Source organism: Staurois parvus, unplaced genomic scaffold, assembly GCF_062004578.1.
Source record: "Staurois parvus isolate SC_StPar_1 unplaced genomic scaffold, SC_StPar_1.0 ptg002175l, whole genome shotgun sequence".
Classification (NCBI taxonomy): domain Eukaryota; kingdom Metazoa; phylum Chordata; class Amphibia; order Anura; family Ranidae; genus Staurois; species Staurois parvus.
Window position 1 is genome coordinate 49,084 of NW_028319971.1, and position 23,224 is coordinate 72,307.

The 23,224-nt window shown below is 45.2% G+C and overlaps 1 protein-coding gene across 1 annotated transcript in view; it reads left to right on the forward strand.

The window, feature by feature from the left end:
* LOC149432274 (protein scribble homolog) overlaps positions 1 to 23,224 on the forward strand; it is a gene marked incomplete at its 5' end in the record, with an annotated part of 151,174 nt that overhangs the window by 47,222 nt on the left and 80,728 nt on the right. The window contains 2 exons of the mRNA XM_089665299.1: positions 10,035 to 10,097; positions 18,827 to 18,916. Of these exons, the coding sequence (XP_089521425.1) occupies positions 10,035 to 10,097; positions 18,827 to 18,916 (153 nt within the window). The remainder of the gene's footprint in view (positions 1 to 10,034; positions 10,098 to 18,826; positions 18,917 to 23,224) is intronic.

Below are 23,224 nucleotides of genomic sequence, written 5' to 3' on the forward strand. Positions count from 1 at the left end.
GGTTTATGAATTTGAAGGATCATGTTGATGCATTTACATTTTAATGATGGCATAAAGGGATGTACACTATTTTTTAACTTGAGCGTGTTCTCATTTGTACCAGTAAAGTTTATACTGATCTTATGAATGCTAAGCTAGCATGGTGAACATTGCACCTCCCTCCCCCACCTATGTTCACCCATTCTGCGCACTAGACGATGAATACTGACAGCGCTTGTGTCCGGTAGCAGGCGCACGCCCGAGATCAGCCAATAATGACAACCGTAAAGATGAATCCGTACACCTGCAGCTACATTTTTTTTTATTACTGATGAGAATTTTTCTTTAACTCCAGGCAGATACATGTAGTCTCAAAAACAGGTTTCCTGGAAATGCTGGGTCTTGTAGTTCCAGGGCATGCTGAGATAAAGACCCATGATAGGAAAAAAAAATACTAGTTCCTGTATACTAAAAATTTAAAAATAAAAGTTGAATTGTGTGAGCCTTTATACTGTAAGCCCCACATGTTTAGTAAGAAAAAAAAACCCCAGGTGAGGGTTGGTTAGTGTATCTGGGAGTCGGGGTGGTTCTTTACTTTTAGGGCCTGAGAGCTTTGTGCTGCGCCACTGGCTGAAGAGTCTGTAATGTAAGTATGCACACAGCGGCCGAGCAGTCTTTCCTTTTTGTATTATTGGTGTGTAATTTACCTTCTTCCCACCCCACCCTCCCATTCATCTGGTCCCCCCTCGCCCTACAGCTTTGCCGCCCTTTCCCTTAATACACCCAGCATGCTTTGCGCTGCGCTTTTACTGCTCCAACATTGACAGAATTCAACTAAACAGATTGCAATGTTGTCTCCAGTGCTGCCTCGCTTTCTGCTCTTTCAGGGAAGGAGACGTCCCAGCGGGATCCACGATATTATGATAATGTATTCATGCTGTTTTGTCACACATTTCATGTCTCGTGGTGCCTCTGACCTCAGAATTAATACAGTCTTGAGGTGTGAAAGGCCAAGTTAAAGAAGAACTCCAGTCTAGTTTTTTTTTTTGTTTTTATAGGATATGCAACCACAGAACACATATACTTGTTCACTTCACAACGGGACAGTAGCTAAAGTGTTCATGCAGGCCATGATGCCCTTGCCGGCTTTGTGCCCATGTCCTTGGCTACTTAAAGTGTATGTGAGCCCTACCTATGGACATCTCCTGGTTTTGGTCTCTTAAAGTAGAGAACTAAAGGCAAAACCTTTGTTTTTTATTTTGGATATTGTAAACAAGTGTTGTAACCCCTGGCAGATTTTATTTTTTGCCATCTGTGTCCCATTGGGAAGATTTCCCTTCACTTCCTGTGCCATAGCCAAACAGGAAGTTGGAGGAAATCCCTGCAAATTAAGGGAATCCTTAATTTTATGTTTTGCCATCTGTGTCCCATTGGGGAGATTTCCCTTCACTTCCTGTGCCATAGCCAAACAGGAAGTTGGAGGAAATCCCTGCAAAATTAAGGGAATCCTTTGGAGCGCCCACCAGTGTCCCCATTGGAAGATTTCCCCTCTGTTAGGCCTCTTGCAGCTTGAAAAAGCTCAGTACAGTATTTTTTTTTTTTTTTTACAGAAGTAAAAGCCCAATTTTTAAAATGTGCCTTTGCACACAGGTGCATAAACAAGCGCCGTGTATTCTTCAGTAAAAAAAAAATAATAAAATTGGAAAATCTGCATTTTTGGTCAGTAATTTATGCAGCATTCACGCATTTACGTGCAAATATAGGCATTAATCTTAATTATTATACAGGATTTATGTTATACAGGATTTATGTTATACAGGATTTATATTAGTCAGGATTTATATTATACAGGATTTATATTTTTATAATATTATACAGGATTTATATTATTATACAGGATTTATATTATTATACAGGATTTATATTATTATACAGGATTTATATTATACAGGATTTATAATATTATACAGGATTTATAATATTATACAGGATTTATATTATTATACAGGATTTATATTATTATACAGGATTTATATTATTATACAGGATTTATAATATTATACAGGATTTATATTATGCAGGATTTATATTATTATACAGGATTTATATTATTATACAGGATTTATATTATTATATTATACAGGATTTATATTATTATACAGGATTTATAATATTATACAGGATTTATATTATTATACAGGATTTATAATATTATACAGGATTTATATTATTATACAGGATTTATATTATACAGGATTTATATTATTATACAGGATTTATATTTTTATATTATACAGGATTTATATTATTATACAGGATTTATAATATTATACAGGATTTATAATATTATACAGGATTTATATTATTATACAGGATTTATATTATTATACAGGATTTATAATATTATACAGGATTTATATTATTATACAGGATTTATATTATTATACAGGATTTATATTATACAGGATTTATAATATTATACAGGATTTATATTATACAGGATTTATATTATACAGGATTTATATTATTATACAGGATTTATATTATACAGGATTTATAATATTATACAGGATTTATATTATACAGGATTTATATTATTATACAGGATTTATATTATTATACAGGATTTATATTATACAGGATTTATAATATTATACAGGATTTATATTATACAGGATTTATATTATACAGGATTTATATTATTATACAGGATTTATATTATTATACAGGATTTATAATATTATACAGGATTTATATTATTATACAGGATTTATATTATTATACAGGATTTATATTTTTATACAGGATTTATATTTTTATACAGGATTTATATTATTATACAGGATTTATATTATTATACAGGATTTATATTATTATACAGGATTTATATTATTATACAGGATTTATATTATTATACAGGATTTATAATATTATACAGGATTTATAATATTATACAGGATTTATAATATTATACAGGATTTATATTATTATACAGGATTTATATTATTATACAGGATTTATATTATTATACAGGATTTATATTATTATACAGGATTTATATTATTATACAGGATTTATAATATACAGGATTTATAATATTATACAGGATTTATAATATTATACAGGATTTATAATATTATACAGGATTTATAATATTATACAGGATTTATATTATACAGGATTTATATTATTATACAGGATTTATAATATTATACAGGATTTATAATATACAGGATTTATAATATACAGGATTTATAATATTATACAGGATTTATATTATTATACAGGATTTATATTATTATACAGGATTTATATTATTATACAGGATTTATATTATTATACAGGATTTATATTATTATACAGGATTTATATTATACAGGATTTATATTATTATACAGGATTTATATTATACAGGATTTATATTATTATACAGGATTTATATTATACAGGATTTATATTATACAGGATTTATATAGCGCCAACAGTTTGCTCAGCGCTTTACAATATAAAAATTAATGAATTTTCTCTAAATAAAATGCACATAAATATGCACAAATACACAAAAACAAATGCCTGAAATGACATCCAAAAAGCAGATGCCCCAACATCAGTCCTGTGTGCAAGAGGCCTTATTGTTGTGATAACAAAACACAATTTGGGATTTTCTTTTAGGTTTACTTTTAATGATGACCGTAAACAGGACAAATAGGGTGAATCTCCCTGACGGGGGCACAGACGGCAATAAAAACTCCTATATGGTTTTAATCCCTCTTTTTTTTTTTTTTTTTTTAAAGTTTTGCCTTTAGGTGTACTTTAAATATACCACAGAAAACATTTTTTTAGAATTTGCTGATAAGTGCAAGATACCTGATGATCCTGCCAGAAATCCAGTGAGCCGATACCTTCCCGTGCTTGCTGCTTGTGACTGACAGATATCAGTTACATTGTTCCTAGTTCTCTCCAGATTACCCCCCCATATGTTATGAAAATTAAGGGACCTATTCTGTAGTCCTAATATGTTTCCTGTCCTAAGAGGGGCGCTGCTTCTCCATAGATGCACTAGGGTGAGTGTGGTCACCCTAGGGCAGGAAATGTGTATAGGCAGGATCACCAGGTGAAAAAAGAACGAAAAGTAAAGCAGCCAGCACATCTAAAGACTGGAAAAGGCTGCGATTTATTACTTTTTATTTGTCTTGGGCTTAGATATACTTTAAGATACGCAGAGCAAAGACAATCTCCTTTTTTTTTTTCTTTTTTCCCCTCAGTGCAGATATGTACTGACATGCTACAGAGGAACTGGCACCATAGGAGATAAAACCCAAATGTATGAACCTTAAATTTGTAATAGTTTATTTTCTTTGACGAATGAACATTCTTTTAAAGCAGAACTGCAGGAAAATCGATTTTAGTCATTATTGCTGTGTTAAAAATGTTACCATTTATTGATACATCCAGAATCTGCCCGTTTTTGTAAATTTGCACTTTCTTTCATTCCGGATAGTATAGTTATTTCTATACTTTTAGTCCACTGCTGCTATCATTTATAGCACCCATAGTGTCTTTTATATGTCCCTTTCTCTCCTTGCCTGTTCACGGGGAACCTTGTTTATCATTCGCAGAACGCAAGACATTCTCTGAATGGACAAGTGGGAGAGGTGGAAGGTTAACAATACGGGTTCCGTGGGTGAGGGCAGCAGCTATCCCAAAATAGACACCTCTTTCACCAGCCAGCCCATGTAAGATGAGAATAAAATGTGGCCTCAGCCGTCACTCATTAACCACTTCCTGTCCGGCCCATGTATATAAACGGCCAGATGGGAGCAGTGCAGGAGCGGGTGGCCGTTTATAAACGTCCTCCCACTTCCCTGTCTGTGTGCGCTCCCTGGGAGGACACAGCATAACACCGATCGCTGTACAGGACCTCTGTGTGAGGTCCCGATTCATGTGATTGCTGATTGGGAGTGTGCGGCACCGCAATCCGGTGCCCACTGTGTCTGAAGGACACAGCGGAACACTGATCACTGTACGGGACCTCTGTGTGAGATCCCGATTCATGTGATTGCTGATTGGTCAATCAGTGATCACATGAATAGTAGTAAACAAGGTGTCACTTCCTGACATCGCTTACTACGTGTGAAATCTGTGTATGATCACAGAGGTCACATGGTACAGGGCCATTCACAACAGCCTTGTACCATGTGACAAGCTGTGACCAATCACAGCTCACACAGTATTTCTCAATGACTGCCAGAATGCAGCCAGAGAGAAGGAGAAATGATTGCTTTTACAGACTTTAAGGGTATAAAAGCAATCAGGGTAAAAAAAAAAAAAAAATCTTCATCACCCCCCACAAGTAGTACAGTGTCACTATGGTAACACTGTACTGCTAGGGTGACAGTATGTTTAAAAAAATAAATAAATATATAAAAATGTAAAAAAAAAAATAATTTTTGGTTATGAACTAATTTGGGTTATTTTTTTTTATACTAAAAAGATAACTGAATACATTTTGGCCAAGATTTATGAGGAAAGATTATTTATTTGCAAACTTTTATAAGAAAAACACTTTTTGTTTTCAAAATGTTTAGACTTTTTCATTTATATAGCAAAAAAATAAAAATCCCAGTGGTTAATAAATACCTCTAAAATAAAGCTTTATCTATCTAAAAAAAAAAAGCTAAAATATTCATATGGGTACAGTGTTGCATGACCGCGCAATTGTCATTCAAAGTGTGATAGCGCTGAAAGCTGAAAATTGGCCTGGGCAGGAAGGGGGGAAAGTGTCCGGACTGGAAGGGGGGGAAAGCGTCCGGACTGGAAGGGGGGGAAAGCGTCCGGACTGGAAGGGGGGGGAAAGCGTCCGGACTGGAAGGGGGGGGAAAGCGTCCGGACTGGAAGGGGGGGGAAAGTGTCCGGACTGGAAGGAGGGGAAAGTGTCCGGACTGGAAGGGGGGGAAAGTGTCCGGACTGGAAGGGGGTGAAAGTGTCCGGACTGGAAGGGGGGGAAAGTGTCTGGACTGGAAGGGGGAGAAAGCGTCCGGACCAGGAGGGGGAGAAAGCGTCCGGACCGGAAGGGGGGGAAAGCGTCCAGACAGGAAGGGGGTGAAAGCGTCCGGACTGGAAGGGGGGGAAAGCGTCCGGACTGGAAGGGGGGGAAAGCGTCCGGACTGGAAGGGGGGGGGGAAAGCGTCCGGACTGGAAGGGGGGGGGGAAAGCGTCCGGACTGGAAGGGGGGGGGAAAGCGTCCGGACTGGAAGGGGGGGGAAGTGGGGGAGGAAGTGTCCAGACTGGAAGGGGGGGAAAGCGGGGGAGGAAGTGTCCGGACTTGAAGTGGTTAACAAACTACGCCTACTAGCGAGTATTGCCACAGACACTAAGCCCCCGGTGGGAGGGTTTAAATGCAGCAGCGATGGGGGGGGGGCATGGTTTGTGCAGGAGCAGCAACAGCTGAGGCCGCTTTCTAGTTTAATTTTCCATGGGTTGGCCGGGAGATCGGCATCTTTCATACCTATCTGCTTCATAGTTTTTGAATGAAGTCTACAGTGATGTCAGCCCCCTTATTCATGGAGACTCAAGGGAAAACGGTCTTCCTTCTTGGCGCGGCATTCCTAGGTTCTTTCAGGCCCCAAAGTAGTTTCAGCTATACTATCCAGCGCTGATGAAAGTGTAAATTTTATAAAAATAAGCAGCAAACCAGGACATGGGATACACCTCATTAAAGGTAACTTCTTTACACAACAGTAATAAAAACCGTTTACCTGGAGTTCTGCTTTAAAGAAAATCGGCCTGACTGGGTTTCTGCAAGAATCTGTTTATTATCGAAATACAACTGTGCTAGCCCACGTATGAAAGAAAATTTGGCTTTATTTTACTTTGAGGCTGATCTTTAGCTTGAGAGGCGAGGCCGGAGTTTACCATAAAGCTGGCCATACATTATTAAGCTGAACAAAATTAAATCTGACAGATTTATATTCAAAGCAAACTTTCCCATCCATCCATGTCTCCATGCTTTTATTTTGCAGAGAAATCGCCTCCTCTAGCATTTCTGGCCTTGGCCATCTTAAGTAAGGGCAGATTAAGTTACTTCCTGGAGTCCAGCTGCCCTTAGTTCAAGCATGCCAGCAGGAGGGTGTGCTTAGCTCCTCCCCTCCTTAAGTCTCCTGGGATATATGCCATCATTTGCCTAGGCATGGAAACCAGGAAGTAACTGAAGAAATGTAAAAAAAAACAAAAAACTATAATCTGCCTTTCTTTTTCCTAATATTCGCAGCATAAGGATTAAAAATAGTGTTGATTGAGAGAGTAAAATTCCGCTTTAACCCCTTCCCGTCCAGCCCATGTATATAAACGGCCGAACGGGAGCAGTGCAGGGGCGGGTTGCCGTTCATAAACGGCCTCCTCCATTTTAGCCTGTGTGCGCTCCCTGGGAGTGCGTGGCACCGCGATCCGATGCCTGCTGTGTCCAGAGGAACACCGATCACTGTACGGGACCTCTGTGTGAGGTCCGATCATGTGGTCAATGATTGGCCAATCAGTGATCACATGAATAGTAGTAAGCAAGATGTCACTTCTGATATCATTGCTTACTACGTGTGAAATCTGTGAATGATTCCGATTCATGTGATTGCTAATTGGGAGTGTGCGGCACTGCGATCCGGTGCCCGCTGTGTCTGTTGGAAACAGCGGAACACTGATTGCTGTACAGGACCTCTGTGTGAGGTCCCGATTCATGTGATCACTGATTGGCCAATCAGTGATCACATGAATAGTAGTAAGCAAGATGTCACTTCTGATATCATTGCTTACTATATGGGAAATCTGTGAATGATCACAGAGATCACATGGTACAGGGCTATTCACAACAGCCTTGTACCATGTGACAAGCTGTGACCAATCACAGCTCACACTGTATTTCCCAATGGCTGCAAGAATGCAGCCAGAGAGAAGAAGAAATGATTGCTTTTACAGCTTTTATGGGTGTAAAAGCAATCAGTGTAAAAAAAAAAAATCTTCATCACCCCCCATAAGTAGTACAGTGTCACCATGGTGACACTGTACTGCTAGGGTCATAGTATGAACAAATAATATAAAAAAATATAATGTAAACTTTTTTTTAAAAATTATAATTTTGGTTATAAACTAATTTGGGTTATTTTTTTTTTTACTAAAAAGATAACGGAATAAATTTTGGCCAAGATTTATGATGAAATATTTATTTGCAGAATTTTATAAGAAAAACACTTTTTCAAAATTTTTGGACATTTTCATTTATATAGCAAAAAAATAAAAATCCCAGCGGTGAATAAATACCACCAAAATAGAGCTTTATCTGTCTCAAAAAAATGCTAAAAAATTCATATTCATATGCGCAATTGTCATTCAAAGTGTGATAGCGCTGAAAGTTGGCCTGGACTGGAAGGGGGGGAAAGTGTCCGGACTGGAAGGGGGGGAAAGCGTCCGGACTGGAAGGGGGGGAAAGCGTCCGGACTGGAAGGGGGGGAAAGCGTCCGGACTGGAAGGGGGGGAAAGTGTCTGGACTGGAAGGGGGGGAAAGCGTCCGGACTGGAAGGGGGGGAAAGTGTCCGGACTGGAAGGGGGGGAAAGTGTCCGGACTGGAAGGGAGGGAAAGTGTCCGGACTGGAAGGGGGGGAAAGTGTCCGGACTGGAAGGGGGTGAAAGTGTCCGGACTGGAAGGGGGGGAAAGTGTCCGGACTGGAAGGGGGGGAAAGTGTCCGGACTGGAAGGGAGGGAAAGTGTCCGGACTGGAAGGGGGGGAAAGTGTCCGGACTGGAAGGGGGTAAAAGTGTCCGGACTGGAAGGGGGTAAAAGTGTCCGGACTGGAAGGGGGTAAAAGTGTCCGGACTGGAAGGGGGGGAAAGTGTCCGGACTGGAAGGGGGTAAAAGTGTCCGGACTGGAAGGGGGTAAAAGTGTCCGGACTGGAAGGGGGGGAAAGTGTCCGGACTGGAAGGGGGGGAAAGTGTCCGGACTGGAAGGGGGGGAAAGTGTCCGGACTGGAAGGGGGGGAAAGTGTCCGGACTGGAAGGGGGGGAAAGTGTCCGGACTGGAAGGGGGTAAAAGTGTCCGGACTGGAAGGGGGTAAAAGTGTCCGGACTGGAAGGGGGGGAAGCGTCCGGACTGGAAGGGGGTAAAAGCGTCCGGACTGGAAGGGGGTAAAAGCGTCCGGACTGGAAGGGGGTGAAAGCGTCCGGACTGGAAGGGGGTAAAAGCGTCCGGACTGGAAGGGGGTGAAAGCGTCCGGACTGGAAGGGGGTGAAAGCGTCCGGACTGGAAGGGGGTAAAAGCGTCCGGACTGGAAGGGGGGTGAAAGCGTCCGGACTGGAAGGGGGGTAAAAGCGTCCGGACTGGAAGGGGGGTAAAAGCGTCCGGACTGGAAGGGGGGTAAAAGCGTCCGGACTGGAAGGGGGGTAAAAGCGTCCGGACTGGAAGGGGGGTAAAAGCGTCCGGACTGGAAGGGGGGTAAAAGCGTCCGGACTGGAAGGGGGGTAAAAGCGTCCGGACTGGAAGGGGGGTAAAAGCGTCCGGACTGGAAGGGGGGGAAAGTGTCCGGACCTGAAGTGGTTACATGACGTCATGCAAAAAAACAAACGATAGTAATAGAACCAGCGGAAGTTGAGTTGAAGCCATTTAATCGAAGGAAGACCGAATGTAATCTTTCATACATGAGGCTGCACAGTTCTTCTTTAAGACGGAGTGTTCAGATTATTGCCCGAGCCCAGTGGTGATTGGTTCTCACTAAGATGATTTCCATTGGGCCGGAGTTAGAACCAGACAGTGTGGACAGGTTACACGTGGCCCTCATACACATTTAGGGCTTCTTGGAGTTCTTCTTTAAGCCGAACATCCGGTCTAACAGTAACTGCAGGAATGATGATGTCTAGTATGTTGCCTCAGAGGAGACACAACAAAAGGTGGGTCATTGGTGTTGGGTGTTTTTTTTTTTTTTTTTTGTTAATTTTTGCTCCACTAATCCGCATGCCTGTCTCTTTCTCCTTCTCTTTCCTCATCTGTCTCTGCCGTATTCCCTTCCTAACAGGGTGTGTCGTTTGATCAAGTGAATAATCTTCTGATTGAGCCTGCAAGGATAGAGGAGGAAGAGGTGTGTACCGCAGCTTGGCGCTCTCTGTTCCTCCCTCTGCCTCCGCCTTCCCTTCATCCTTACCTGAAATCACTCAGCCAATCAAGCGCACTCCTTCGCCCCGCAGCGCCACGATTCCCCCCTGGTGATGGTTGTATCTCGTGTCTGTCCTTCGCTCTCACGCTGGATTGTTAGCTTCTAGGAATTCACAATTCATCTTCTGAGATGACGCAAAACGCGGAAAAGTATTTTAGGGTTTGTTCGCATTTTGCGCGGATTTTCTTGTGTTCTGCTTTCGAGGAACACCGCAAAGGGCGTGCAGAAAGCAGTTGTTTCCTACGTGCCCTTTTACCGCTTGGACACACAGCCTATGGGTGAGCTGTGGTGAAATCTGCAACATGTCAGCATTTTTCCGTTCTGCACCACGTTTCCATGCAAACTGACATTTCAATAAAGTTAAAAAAAAAAAAAACAAATTGGAAAAAAAATAAACCGCACTCTGAGCTTTACTAGTGCAAGGAATGCAAGGCATCGCCCACCAGAAGGGACACTTCCTGCCTAGTACACCGCATTTTTACTTTGCGGTAAATGTAATTATTATTATTAGACAGGATTTATGGCACCAACAGTTTGCTCAGCGCTGTACAATATAACGGGAGACAATACAGCAACAATACAGTTCAATACAAGAGGGATAGGAGGGCCCTGATCCTGGGAGCTTACAATCTAGGAGGGAGGGGCTAGTGGTACAAAAAGTTAGTAACTGTGGGGGATGGACTGGTAGAAGGAATAGAAGATTCCATTATTAGCTGAGGGCAGGATAGGCTTCCCTGAAGAGATCGGTTTTCAGAGATCGCCTAAAAGTGAGCAGAGTAGGCGATAGTCTGATAATTTGGGTTAGAGAATTCCAGAGGATGGAAGCCCTGGAGAAGTCCTAGAGATGAACATGGGAGGAGGAGACAAGGGAGCTAGAGAGCAGGAGGTCGTGCGAAGAGTGGAGAGTACGGTTTGGGTTATACTTGGAGACAAGATTGGTGAGTCAAGCCCTGAAGAGGTTTTCTAGGACAAAGGTAAAGGCATATTTTTTTAAAATGAAAATAAATCATACTTACCTGCTCTGTGCAGTGGTTTTGGAGTGGCCCCAATTCTCTTCTCCTCTTAGTTTCCCCGCCGGCACTTCTGGTCCCTCCTTCCTGCCGAGTGCCCCCACAGCAAGTAGCATACTGTGGGGTCACCCAAGCAGGATTGATCCTGAGCCGCTGGGAAGTGGGAGCGGGTACCTGTCAAAATCAGGTATCCGCTCATACCCCCCCCCCCCCCCCCCCCCAAAGGTACCAAATATGGCAGTGGAGGGGGAGAGGAGGCAAACAAGCAGAGCTTCCACTTTTGGGTGGAGGAAGGAGGGGGGACGAACTTCTGGCTCAATTAGCCAAGGCAAACTGAGCCGGACGTGGGAGTGGGTACCTGTCAAAATCAGGTATCCACTCATACCCCCCCCCCCCCCCTCAAAAGGTGCCAAATATGGCAGCGGAGGGTGATGAGGAGGCAAACAAGCAGAGCTTCCACTTTCCACTTTTGAGTGGAGGAAGAAAGGCGGCTGAACTTCCGGCTCACGGGCGCTGGTACTTGTCAAAATCAGGTATCCGCTCCTACCTCCCCCCACCCAAAAGGTGCCAAATATGGCAGTGGAGGGGACGAGGAGGCAAACAAGCGGAGCTTCCACTTTTGGGTGTAGGAAGGAGGGCAGCCAAACGTATGGCTCCCTTTGCCGATGCGTACAGAGCAGGAAGTGGGGAGCTGGTACCTGTCAAAAACCGGTATCCGCCCCCCCCCCCCAAAAGGTACCAAATATGGCAGTGGAGGGGATGAGGAGGCAAACAAGCGGAGCTTCCACTTTTGGGTGGAACTCCGCTTTAAGATTTTACAACCCCTTTAAGGCTCATTCAGAGAGGCTGAAAATATAATGCCTGTGTGTGAGCCACACTTTTACTGCCCTTCAACTGCAGCATCCAAATGAACAGAGATGCCATGCAATCACATGCAATGCACAAGGTTGTGGAGAGTTGGAGATCATCATCAGACTTCACATAGGCATACCTTCCAAACCCTCTCATACACACAGAGAGGGGAGATTTACTCAAACCAGAGCACACAAGGTCCACTGCAGCTGTTTGTAGTAACCAATCAGCTTCCAGGTTTTATTGTCAAAGCTTCATTGGAACAAGCTCAAGTTAGAATCCGATTGGTTACTATGCACTACATACTTTTTCTACATGCATTTTCTGCATGCAGCTCCCCCCAGCCCCACCTGAATACTTACTAAATACTAATACTTGTGAGCCTGATCTCGATCCAGCGATGTGCACAAGAGCAGCGGCTCTCCACTCATTGAACAGAGAGTCAGCAGAGGGGACCATTGGTTCTTGCTGCTGTCAATCACAGACGGGAGAGAGCAGCGGGGCTGAGCCGTGCTTTGTGTGTCAATGGACACACACAGCCGGCTCAGCAGCGCGAGCGGAAGCGGCTTGCTCTGGGGGCACTTGGCAGGGGGAAGGAGACCAGGCTGCCGGTGGGGGACCTCAAAAGAGGAGGGTCGGGCTGCTCTGTGCAAAACCATTACACAGCAGGTAAGTATAACATCTTTGGGTTTTTTTTTTTTTTAAATAATACCCATGCTATAGGTGTAGGCCATTTGTGTCCCTCTCAAAGCCTGTCTGGAACACTCCCAAAGATGACAATAAAGCGGAGCTCCATCCAAGGGGAAGTTCCGCTTTAAGCCTTTGTCCCCCGCTTGCCATTAAGGATGGGCACCTTTGGGGGGGGGGGGGGGCGTTGAGGCACTTCTGGTCCCTCCTTCCTGCCGAGTGCCCCCACAGCAAGTAGCATACTGTGGGGTCACCCAAGCAGGATCGATTCTGAGACGCTGCTCTGTGTGTCCACACACAGTCACGGCTCAGCCCCGCACTCTCTCCTCATTGGCTCACTGGCTATTATTAACAGTAGCAGGACCCAGTGGAACCTGCTCCTGTCTCGGTCAATGAAGAGGGAGAGACATGGGACACCCTAGGCTCTCATGCGCATCACTGGATCTAGATGGGGCTCAGGTAAGCATAAGGGGAAGAGGGGCTGCACATAAAAAAGCGCTCGCCATTAAGGATGGGCACCTTCCCGGGGGGGGGGGGGGCGGGGAGTTGGTACCCAAATGTGACAGGTACCCACTCCCGCTGCAATTACCTAGGCGATTGGAAGCGGAAGTTGTCCACCCCCTCCCTCCCCGTAGTCTTCTGGGACACGTGACAGGTCCCAGAAGACTACAGGACCATTCAGGAAGCGCAGCGCTTCTGACACATGCACAGTGGGCACCGGGCTGTGAAGCCGCAAGCTGTCACAGCTGGGTGCCCACACTAAAGATGTCGGCCCCAGGGAGAGAAGACGGCCGGTGAAACCAGCGGTGGTGAGGACACCGCTGGACCGAGGGACAGGTAGGTGGCTGTATTATTAGTTTTTGTAGCTGCTGACTTTTTTTTTTTTTTCTTTCAGGTAGAACTCCACTTTAACCTGTCCTGCCTTGTTGCTTGGAGATTGCTAATGGACTCGTAGCTCTAACCATTCACATCCACTATTACAGGGGCAAGCTCTTTCTCTGATTAAGCCCACCTCACGTTCACTTTCTCTCCTGCGACACAGCAGCTCTGAGCCCAGCATTTGAGAGCTCGCTCCTGTAAAGGTGGAGGTGAGCAGTAACTGCTGGGAGTGTGTTAGCAATGTCCTAGGACAGGATGATGCAAACTCTGGGAGCTCTTCAGTCAGGCCTCAGGCTAGGTTCACATCTGTGCAGGTGGTGCTGCTGCGGATCCATGCAGCCGCACCACCCGCACAGAGGAATGCAAACCCGTGAGCGGGTGCCATTACAATTAATTCTAATGGCCCATCGCACACCCTGGGAATCGCAACCGTATTGGGAACTGAGGTTTCCCGTGCGGGCTGCTTTTTCAGAAGAAGTGCAGGGACTTCTTCCCTGCTTGTCCTGGGGCACGGCAGCCCATTCAACTGAATGGGGTCTCGTGCCCGAGCAAAACGCGGCCCACAGGAACGCGGAGATTTAATCCTAGCCTGAGGAAGTATGTAAATGGCCTACACATACAGCAAAGGCACTATTCAGCTTTAGTCAAAGCTTTTTGGTAAAGATGAATGATGCCTTTAAAGGAAGTCTTTCGTGATGAGTTTATTGGAGCTGCCAGTCCCGGGATGGTTTTGGGGTGTCATCATCCTGGTACTTCAACCCTACGCATTGACCTGAAACAAGTGTATGTATTCCTGATATACTACATAGTGAGTCACAAAGCCTGGAGCAAGGATGTAGCTGTGAAGTCTGAACTGTTCTTGCATACTTGTTCCGGTCCAAAGATTCTCTCTAGGATGAGGCCAGGACCAAGATGACAGCCCCAGGAGATGTGCAAGTCACAGTAGCAGCTGCCATATATCCATGCGGAGTCAGTGAGATGACTTGTCTGTAGTCTGGATTGGCCGGATGTGGTCACCTGAAAGCTGGAACATCACTGATATGGCTTTGTCATATTGGGTCTGAGGATTGTTTTTAGATCCGTGGATGTAAGGCCTGCAACTACTTGACTAAGCAGATGTCTGGTGGAAAAGCAGTCCATTTATGGCTGAAGTGGGCATCAGGCTGGTCTCTGGGCACCTCCAGACTCTTCTGGTTGACCATTCTGAAGGTGGACTTTGAACAAATTGTCTGATCTTTATCCCTTCCCAGAGCCGCCACTGGCAATGTTCAATGGATTTTTCTTATTTTAAGGCGAATGGCGACAGATAAGTAAATGTTAATGTCTTACGAAATGCTCCACCTTTGTTTATTTTATGATATAAATACATTATGTAGGTTTTCCCACCTTAAAGGGTTACTAAATGCATGACCCTGCATTCACTATATCCGCTCTCCCCGGACCCTGCATTCACTATATCCGCTCTCCCCGGACCCTGCATTCACTATATCCGCTCTCCCCGGACCCTGCATTCACTATATCCGCTCTCCCTGGACTCTGCATTCACTATATCCGCTCTCCCCGGACCCCGCATTCACTATAGCCGCTCTCCCCGGACCCTGCATTCACTATATCCGCTCTCCCCGGACCCTGCATTCACTATATCCGCTCTCCCTGGACTCTGCATTCACTATATCCGCTCTCCCTGGACTCTGCATTCACTATATCTGGTCTCCCTGGACTCTGCATTCACTATATCTGGTCTCCCTGGACTCTGCATTCACTATATCCGCTCTCCCTGGACTCTGCATTCACTATATCTGGTCTCCCCAGACCCTGCATTGACTATATCCGCTCTCCCTGGACTCTGCATTCACTATATCCGGTCTCCCTGGACCCTGCATTCACTATATCCGCTCTCCCCAGACCCTGCATTCACTATATCCGCTCTCCCTGGACTCTGCATTCACTATATCTGGTCTCCCAGGACCCTGCATTCACTATATCCGGTCTCCCCGGACCCTGCATTCACTATATCCGGTCTCCCAGGACCCCGCATTCACTATATCCGGCCTCCCCGGAGCCCGCATTCACTATATCCGCTCTCCCCGGACCCGCATTCACTATATCCGCTCTCCCCGGACCCCGCATTCGCTATATCCGCTCTCCCCGGACCCCGCATTCGCTATATCCGCTCTCCCCGGACCCCGCATTCGCTATATCCGCTCTCCCCGGACCCCGCATTCGCTATATCCGCTCTCCCCGGACCCCGCATTCGCTATATCCGCTCTCCCCGGACCCCGCATTCGCTATATCCGCTCTGCCTGGACCCCGCATTTGCTATATCCGGTCACCCCGGACCCCGCATTCACTGTATCCGCTCTCCCCGGACCCCGCATTCACTGTATCCGCTCTCCCCGGACCCTGCATACACTCATTTACTATATCTGGCCTCCCGGGACCCTGCATTCACTATATCTGGTCTCCCACAGTACTCAGAATATTGTAGTGAATATAAACTGGTAAATACCTTTTCTCATCAGCAGTATATAGCAGTCTTGTGACTTCTATCAGTGTCCAGCTGAGCACAGGTTAATCTTGTAGGAGGAGTTTTAATTCTCCGCTGACTGTCCTATGAAGCTGTAGGACCCCTGACCCTCTGTCTGGGCAGTGCTGTTTGGCCTTGTCACATGCACCCCCCCCCCCCCCCCCAAAAAAAATAAAACTCAAACTCTAGCAATACACAGCAAAGAAAACATGTACAGATTTGCCATTGCTCTGTACTATGACAGATGGATGGGGACAGTAAAAGAAGGGGAGGATTAGAGAAGACAGGATCAAAAGATAATTATTTCGGGAGTTCTCTGGGGATATAGTGAATGCAGGGTCCGGGGAGAGCGGATACAGTGAATGCAGGGTCCGGGGAGAGCGGATATAGCGAATGCGGGGTCCGTGGAGCGCGGATATAGTGAATGCAGGGTCTGGGGATAGCGGATATAGTGAATGCAGGGTCCAATACAGTGAATGTCTGTGCCAAGAGCATGCTTCCAGCATAGCAGCCTACAGTGGGGCAAAAAAGTATTTAGTCCCCACCAATTGTGCAAGTTCTCCCACTTACAAAGATGAGAGAGGCCTGTAATTGGCATCATAGGTAGACCTCAACTATGAGAGACAAAATGAGAAAAAAATCCAGACAATCACATTGGCTGATCTGGAAAGAATTTATTTGCAAATTATGGTGGAAAAAAGGTATTTGGTGAATATGAAAAGTTCATGTCAATACTTTGTTATATATTCTTTGTTGGCAATGACAGGTCAGACGTTTCCTGGAAGTCTTCACAAGGTTGGCACACACTGTTGCTGGTATGTTGGCCCATCCTCCATGCAGATCTCCTCTAGAGCAGTGATGTTTTGGGGCTGTCGCTGGGCAACACGGACTTTCAACTCCCTCCAAAGGTTTTCTATGGGGTTGAGATCTGGAGACTGGCTAGGCCACTCCAGGACCTTGAAATGCTTCTTACGAAGCCACTCCTTCGTTGCCCGGGCGGTATGTTTGGATCATTGTCATGTTGGAAGACCCAGCCACGTTTCATCTTCAATGCCCTTGCTGATGGAAGGAGGTTTGCACTCAAAATCTCACGATACATGGCCCCATTCATTCTGTCCTGTACATGGATCAGTCATCCTGGTCCCTTTGCGGAGAAACAGCCCTAAAGCATGATGTTGCCACCCCCATGCTTCACAGTAGGTATGGTGTTCTTTGGCTGCAACTCAGCATTCTCTCTCCTCCAAACACAAGTTGTGTTTCTACCAAACAGTTCTATTTTGGTTTCATCTGACCATATGACATTCTCCCAATCCTCTTCTGGATCATCCAAATGCTCTCTAGCAAACTTCAGAAGGGCCCAGACATGTACTGGCTTAAGCAGGGGGACACGTCTGGCACTGCAGGATCTGAGTCCCTGGCGGCGTAGTGTGTTACTGATGGTAGCCTTTGTTACGTTGGTCCCAGCTCTCTGCAGGTCGTTCACTAGGTCCCCCCGTGTGGTCCTGGGATTTTTGCTCACCGTTCTTGTGATCATTTTGACCCCACGGGGTGAGATCTTGCGTGGAGCCCCAGATGGAGGGAGATTATCAGTGGTCTTGTATGGCTTCCATTTTCTAATTATTGCTCCCACAGTTGATTTGTTCACACCAAGCTGCTTGCCTATTGCAGATTCAGTCTTCCCAGCCTGGTGCAGGTCTACAATTTTGTTTCTGGTGTCCTTCGACAGCTCTTTGGTCTTCACCATAGTGGAGTTTGGAGTGTGACTGTTTGAGGTTGTGGACAGGTGTCTTTTATACCGATAACAAGTTCAAACAGGTGCCATTGATACAGGTAATGAGTGCAGGACAGAGGAGCCTCTTAAAGAAGAAGGTCCAGGTCTGTGAGAGCCAGAAATCTTGCTTGTTTGTAGCTGACCAAATACTTATTTTCCACCATAATTTGCAAATAAATTCTTTCCAGATCAGCCAATGTGATTGTCTGGATTTGTTTTCTCATTTTGTCTCTCATAGTTGAGGTCTCCCTATGATGCCAATTACAGGCCTCTCTCATCTTTGTAAGTGGGAGAACTTGTACAATTGGTGGGGACTAAATACTTTTTTGGCCCACTGTATCTGCCTATGACAGCTCTTAGTCTCTAATGGTTGGCAGTTGGCGAGACTGTCTCCCAGTTAAGTGACCACTGTGACTGCCAATCACAGTGGCAACCTGATCTCTATTATACTGAATTTGTTAAACAGGATATTAAAGGGATGCCGGGCCTGGGCAGGAAGGGGTTCAAGGAGAGGGAATGACCATTCTTTTTATGCGTAGGAGACCAGCCAGGATCTCGGAAATCATCTGGACAGTAAGGGAACCCAGCCGGTCCCTGTTCAGGGCAGAGGGTTTCGGCAAACATTTTGTTCAGCTTTATTATATGGTTTACGGAATATCTGCAATGACCCATTTTTCAGTATGTGTCACATTCTCCGGCTGTGCCGTTCCTGTGTTCTGATCCAAAGATGTCTGTGAAAATCCCTGTGTGTGCATGTTCTGTGGAGGGTTCGGGGTTGTATTCTAGCTGTGATTGGTTCATCGTCATATTCCAGGGCCTTGCCTGTGATCGAATGTGATTTCACCCTCTACTCCCACCCCCCCCCCCCCCCCCACCCAGCGCTTTTCATATTACCATCAACCTAATGTGCTGTGTGCTCTTCTTCCAGCTTACCCTCACCATTCTGCGACAGACTGGGGGTCTGGGCATCAGCATAGCGGGGGGCAAAGGCTCCACCCCCTACAAGGGAGATGATGAGGTGAGCAAACACGGTGGGTGAGTGGGACACTAAAAGCTGAACTCCGGGCGCAAACACTTTCACTTAAATACATTTCTCAATAGCCAAAAAATCCATTCTGTGCGCATTAAAAGCCAAAGTTAAGGTTTCCTGTCACTTTAAGTAGTACAGGCTCAAACAATGTATTCCAATTACAAAGTGGTTCAGCAGAGCTGTGTGGAAGGGCTCAGCAGGCCCCACCTACTATATCAGGGGGGCGGAGACTAGACCAGTCACCCTGCACAAGGAAAGAGATCAGCAGTCAGCGGTCTTTATTACAGGAAGTCTCCTGCACAGCGATACAGTTTTACACTGGATTACCGCACAGGTTCGGGAAGAATACACAATGGATGGATTTAGACAATATTTGCTGATCCCGGAGTTCAGCTTTAATTTACAGACTGTGTTCGTGATTGTGAAACCATACCACACGCTGCTCAGTATACCAGCAAAAATCCCAAATGGCAGCTGATGTTGACTAATCTTAATATGTAGTGCTACATGCTAAGTGGACAGAGATGTTCCTGAGCTAGCAAGAGAAATGTACAATGCTCATCTATGCCCATACAGGAACTTCCATAAATATTGGGACATCAATACAATTCTAACATTTTTGGCTCTATACACCACCACAATGGATTTGAAATGAAACGAACAAGATGTGCTTTAACTGCAGACTGTCAGCTTTAATTTGAGGGTATTTTCATCCAAATCAGGTGAACGGTGTAGGAATTACAACAGTTTGCATATGTGCCTCCCACTTGTTAAGGGACCAAAAGTAATGGGACAGAATATTAATCATGAATCAAACTTTCACTTTTTAATACTTGGTTGCAAATCCTTTGCAGTCAATTACAGCCTGCAGTCTGGAACGCATAGACATCCCCAGACGCTGGGTTTCATCCCTGGTGATGCTCTGCCAGGCCTCTACTGCAACTGTCTTCAGTTCCTGCTTGTTCTTGGGGCATTTTCCCTTCAGTTTTGTCTTCAGCAAGTGAAATGCTCAATCGGATTCAGGTCAGGTGATTGACTTGGCTATTGCAGAACATTCCACTTCTTTCCCTTAAACTCTTTGGTTGCTTTTGCAGTCTGCTTTGGGTCATTGTCCATCTGCACTGTGAAGCGTCCAATGAGTTGTGAAGCATTTGGCTGAATATGAGCAGATAATATTCCCGAAACACTTCAGAATTCATCCGGCTGCTTTTGTCAGCAGTCACATCATCAATAAATACAAGAGAAGCAGTTCCATTGGCAGCCATACATGCCCACGCCATGACACTACCACCACCATGCTTCACTGATGGGGTGGTATGCTTAGGATCATGAGCAGTTCCTTCTCCATACTCTTCTCTTCCCATCACTCTGGTACAAGTTGATGTCGGTCTCATCTGTCCATAGGATGTTGTTCCAGAACTGTGAAGGCTTTTTTACATGTCGTTTGGCAAACTCTAATCTGGCCTTCCTGTTTTTGAGGCTCACCAATGGTTTCCATCTTGTGGTGAACCCTCTGTATTCACTCTGGTGAAGTCTTCTCTTGATTGGTGACTCTGACACACATACACCTACCTCCTGGAGAGTGTTCTTGATCTGGCCAACTGTTGTGAAGGGTGTTTTCTTCACCAGGGAAAGAATTCTTGGTCATCCACCACAGTTGTTTTCCATGGTCTTCCGGGTCTTTTGGTGTTGCTGAGCTCACCGGTGCGTTCCTTCTTTTTAAGAATGTTCCAAACAGTTGTTTTGGCCACGCCTAATGTTTTTGCTATCTCTCTGATGGGTTTGTTTTGTTTTTTCAGCCTAATGATGGCTTCACTGATAGCGACAGCTCTTTGGATCTCATCTTGAGAGTTGACAGCAACAGATTCCAAATGCAAATAGCACACTTGAAATGAACTCTGGACCTTTTATCTGCTCATAATTGGGATAATGAAGGAATAACACACACCTGGCCATGGAACAGCTGAGAAGCCAATTGTCCCATTACTCTTGGTCCCTTAACAAGTGGGAGGCACATATGAAAACTGTTGTAATTCCTACACCGCTCACCTGATTTGGATGTAAATACCCTCAAATTAAAGCTACAGTCTGCAGTTAAAGCACATCTTGTTTGTTTCATTTCAAATCCATTGTGGTGGTGTATAGAGCCAAAAATGTTAGAATTGTGTCCATGTCCCAATATTTATGGACCTGACTGTATATACAGTTTGGAGAACTGGGCAGGGGCGGACTGACCATTGGGGCACTCGGGCAGTGCCCGAGGGCTCGGGGTCAGTAGGGGGCCCCATGAGATGCCCCTGGTACCTTTCATAGGCTTTTTTGGGTGTGGTTTGAGTGTGGGCAAGGACACAGGGGCTTGATGATCCCTATTGCCTAGGGCCCCCATGAGTTGTCAGTCTGCCCCTGGTACTGGGTGAACATTTCCAATGTAACGGGGTACTTTTCTTCGAACAGTGTATGCCAGTGATTTAGCAGCCACACACATTACAATCTGATTCTACTTATTTATTACTGGTACATATATATATATAGTATTCAATTCACATCAATCCCTCAGTCCCTAACCCTCAATCTATGGCCCCTAACTCACATTCATACATACACATACTAGGGCCAATATAGACAGGAGCCAATTCACCTACCAGCATGTCTTTGGAGTGTGGGAGGAAACCGGAGTCCCCGGAGGAGACGCACGTAGGCGCAGGGAGAACATGCAAACTCCAGACAGGTGGTGCCTGGGTTGGGATTTAAACCAATAACCCTAGTACTGCTAGGCGGAGGTGCTAACCATTTAGCCACCGTGCTGCCCCATAACTTTCTTTAGATCGGGGCCTCTAAACTACAACCTGCGGGCCACCTCCTGCCTATTACAAGGTGTTATCCGGCCCGTGGCTAGGGTCAGTGTCATATCCTCCATGTGCACAGACTGAGAATTCAGGCTGCCTATGGTCTCTTCCCCCTCACCGCAGACGTTTCCCTCCGCTGTGCTGTCTACGTCCCCATTGTTGGTTCCTAAGACCGCCAACTTCTTAGCAACCAATATTGTGCTTGTTCCAATGTTCATAGAAGGACAGCACTTCCTCACTCCAGACCTGCCTGGTTCCTGCCCTGCAGCTTGAGCCACATTGCATGCCTTATAGTGGTATGGGGGTGACTCTAATGGGGTAACTGATAGAAGAGGGATTCATATGGTAACCTTGGCGTAAAGGGCCCCTAGTGGGGATCCTGACGTAAGGCCCCACCCAGGGGCAGACTGACAACTCATGGGGCCCCTGGGCAATAGGGGATCCTGAGGCACCTGTGTCCTTGCCCAAACTCAAAAAAGCCTATGAAAAAGGTACCAGGGGCATCTCATGGGGCCCTTTACTGACCCCAGGCCCTCGGGCAGTGCCCGAGTTTCCAAATGGTCAGTCCGTCCCTGGCCCCACCTATTTTTTTTTTTTTAGAATTTACAATGTGGCCCTAGTACTGATAAGTTTGGAGACATTGGCTTTGTCTCAACCTAGATCTATCTAGAATGTAGTGCCAGGACCTACCTGACTGGATACCTTGGGTAGGTCTCAATGTTACATTGATTTTGTAAACCTGAAGTTTATTTTACTGAGATTGTATGTTCAGATTGTAACGTGTGGTGAGCCTTCGACTACTCCATTGTTACCCCCTTCTGCATCACCCGCCCAATGTACTGGCGGCCCGTGCAGGCACAGCTACATATTGGTGCATCGCTGCCTGATCCCTGCACGTGCATGCATGACACAAGCTCCCCCCCGCCGTCACCCGCTGTGATTGTACACATCGGGAGTCTTTCAATACAGTTGTGTCCAAAATTATTCAACCCCCAATGCTGTAAAGGGGTTTAGGGACTATAGTGTACATTTGGAATTGTATTCAGAATCAAATCCTACAAGGACGTTGTAACTACCCAAATGCAACTAAAATGACATCAATTGTTTATGTAATACAGTAGTAAATGGTTCTTATGTGGTTTCTTCATTGCCACAATTATTCAACCCCTTAAAGACTACCACTCTGAAGAACAGAGGTTCATACAGGTGCTTTCCATCAGGTATTGAAAACACCTGTGGATGTCACCGAGCAGCAATCAAGCATAATAAGCACCAATTAGGCAGCTTTAAAATGACTGTGATACTCAGCTCCTTCTAGACATTTACTGGTGTGGTTACAAACATGGTGAAGGCAAGAGAATGGTCCAGGAAGACAAGAGAAGAGGTGATTTCTCTTCACAGGAAGGGCAATGGCTATAAGAAGATTGCAAAGATGTTAAACATACCAAGA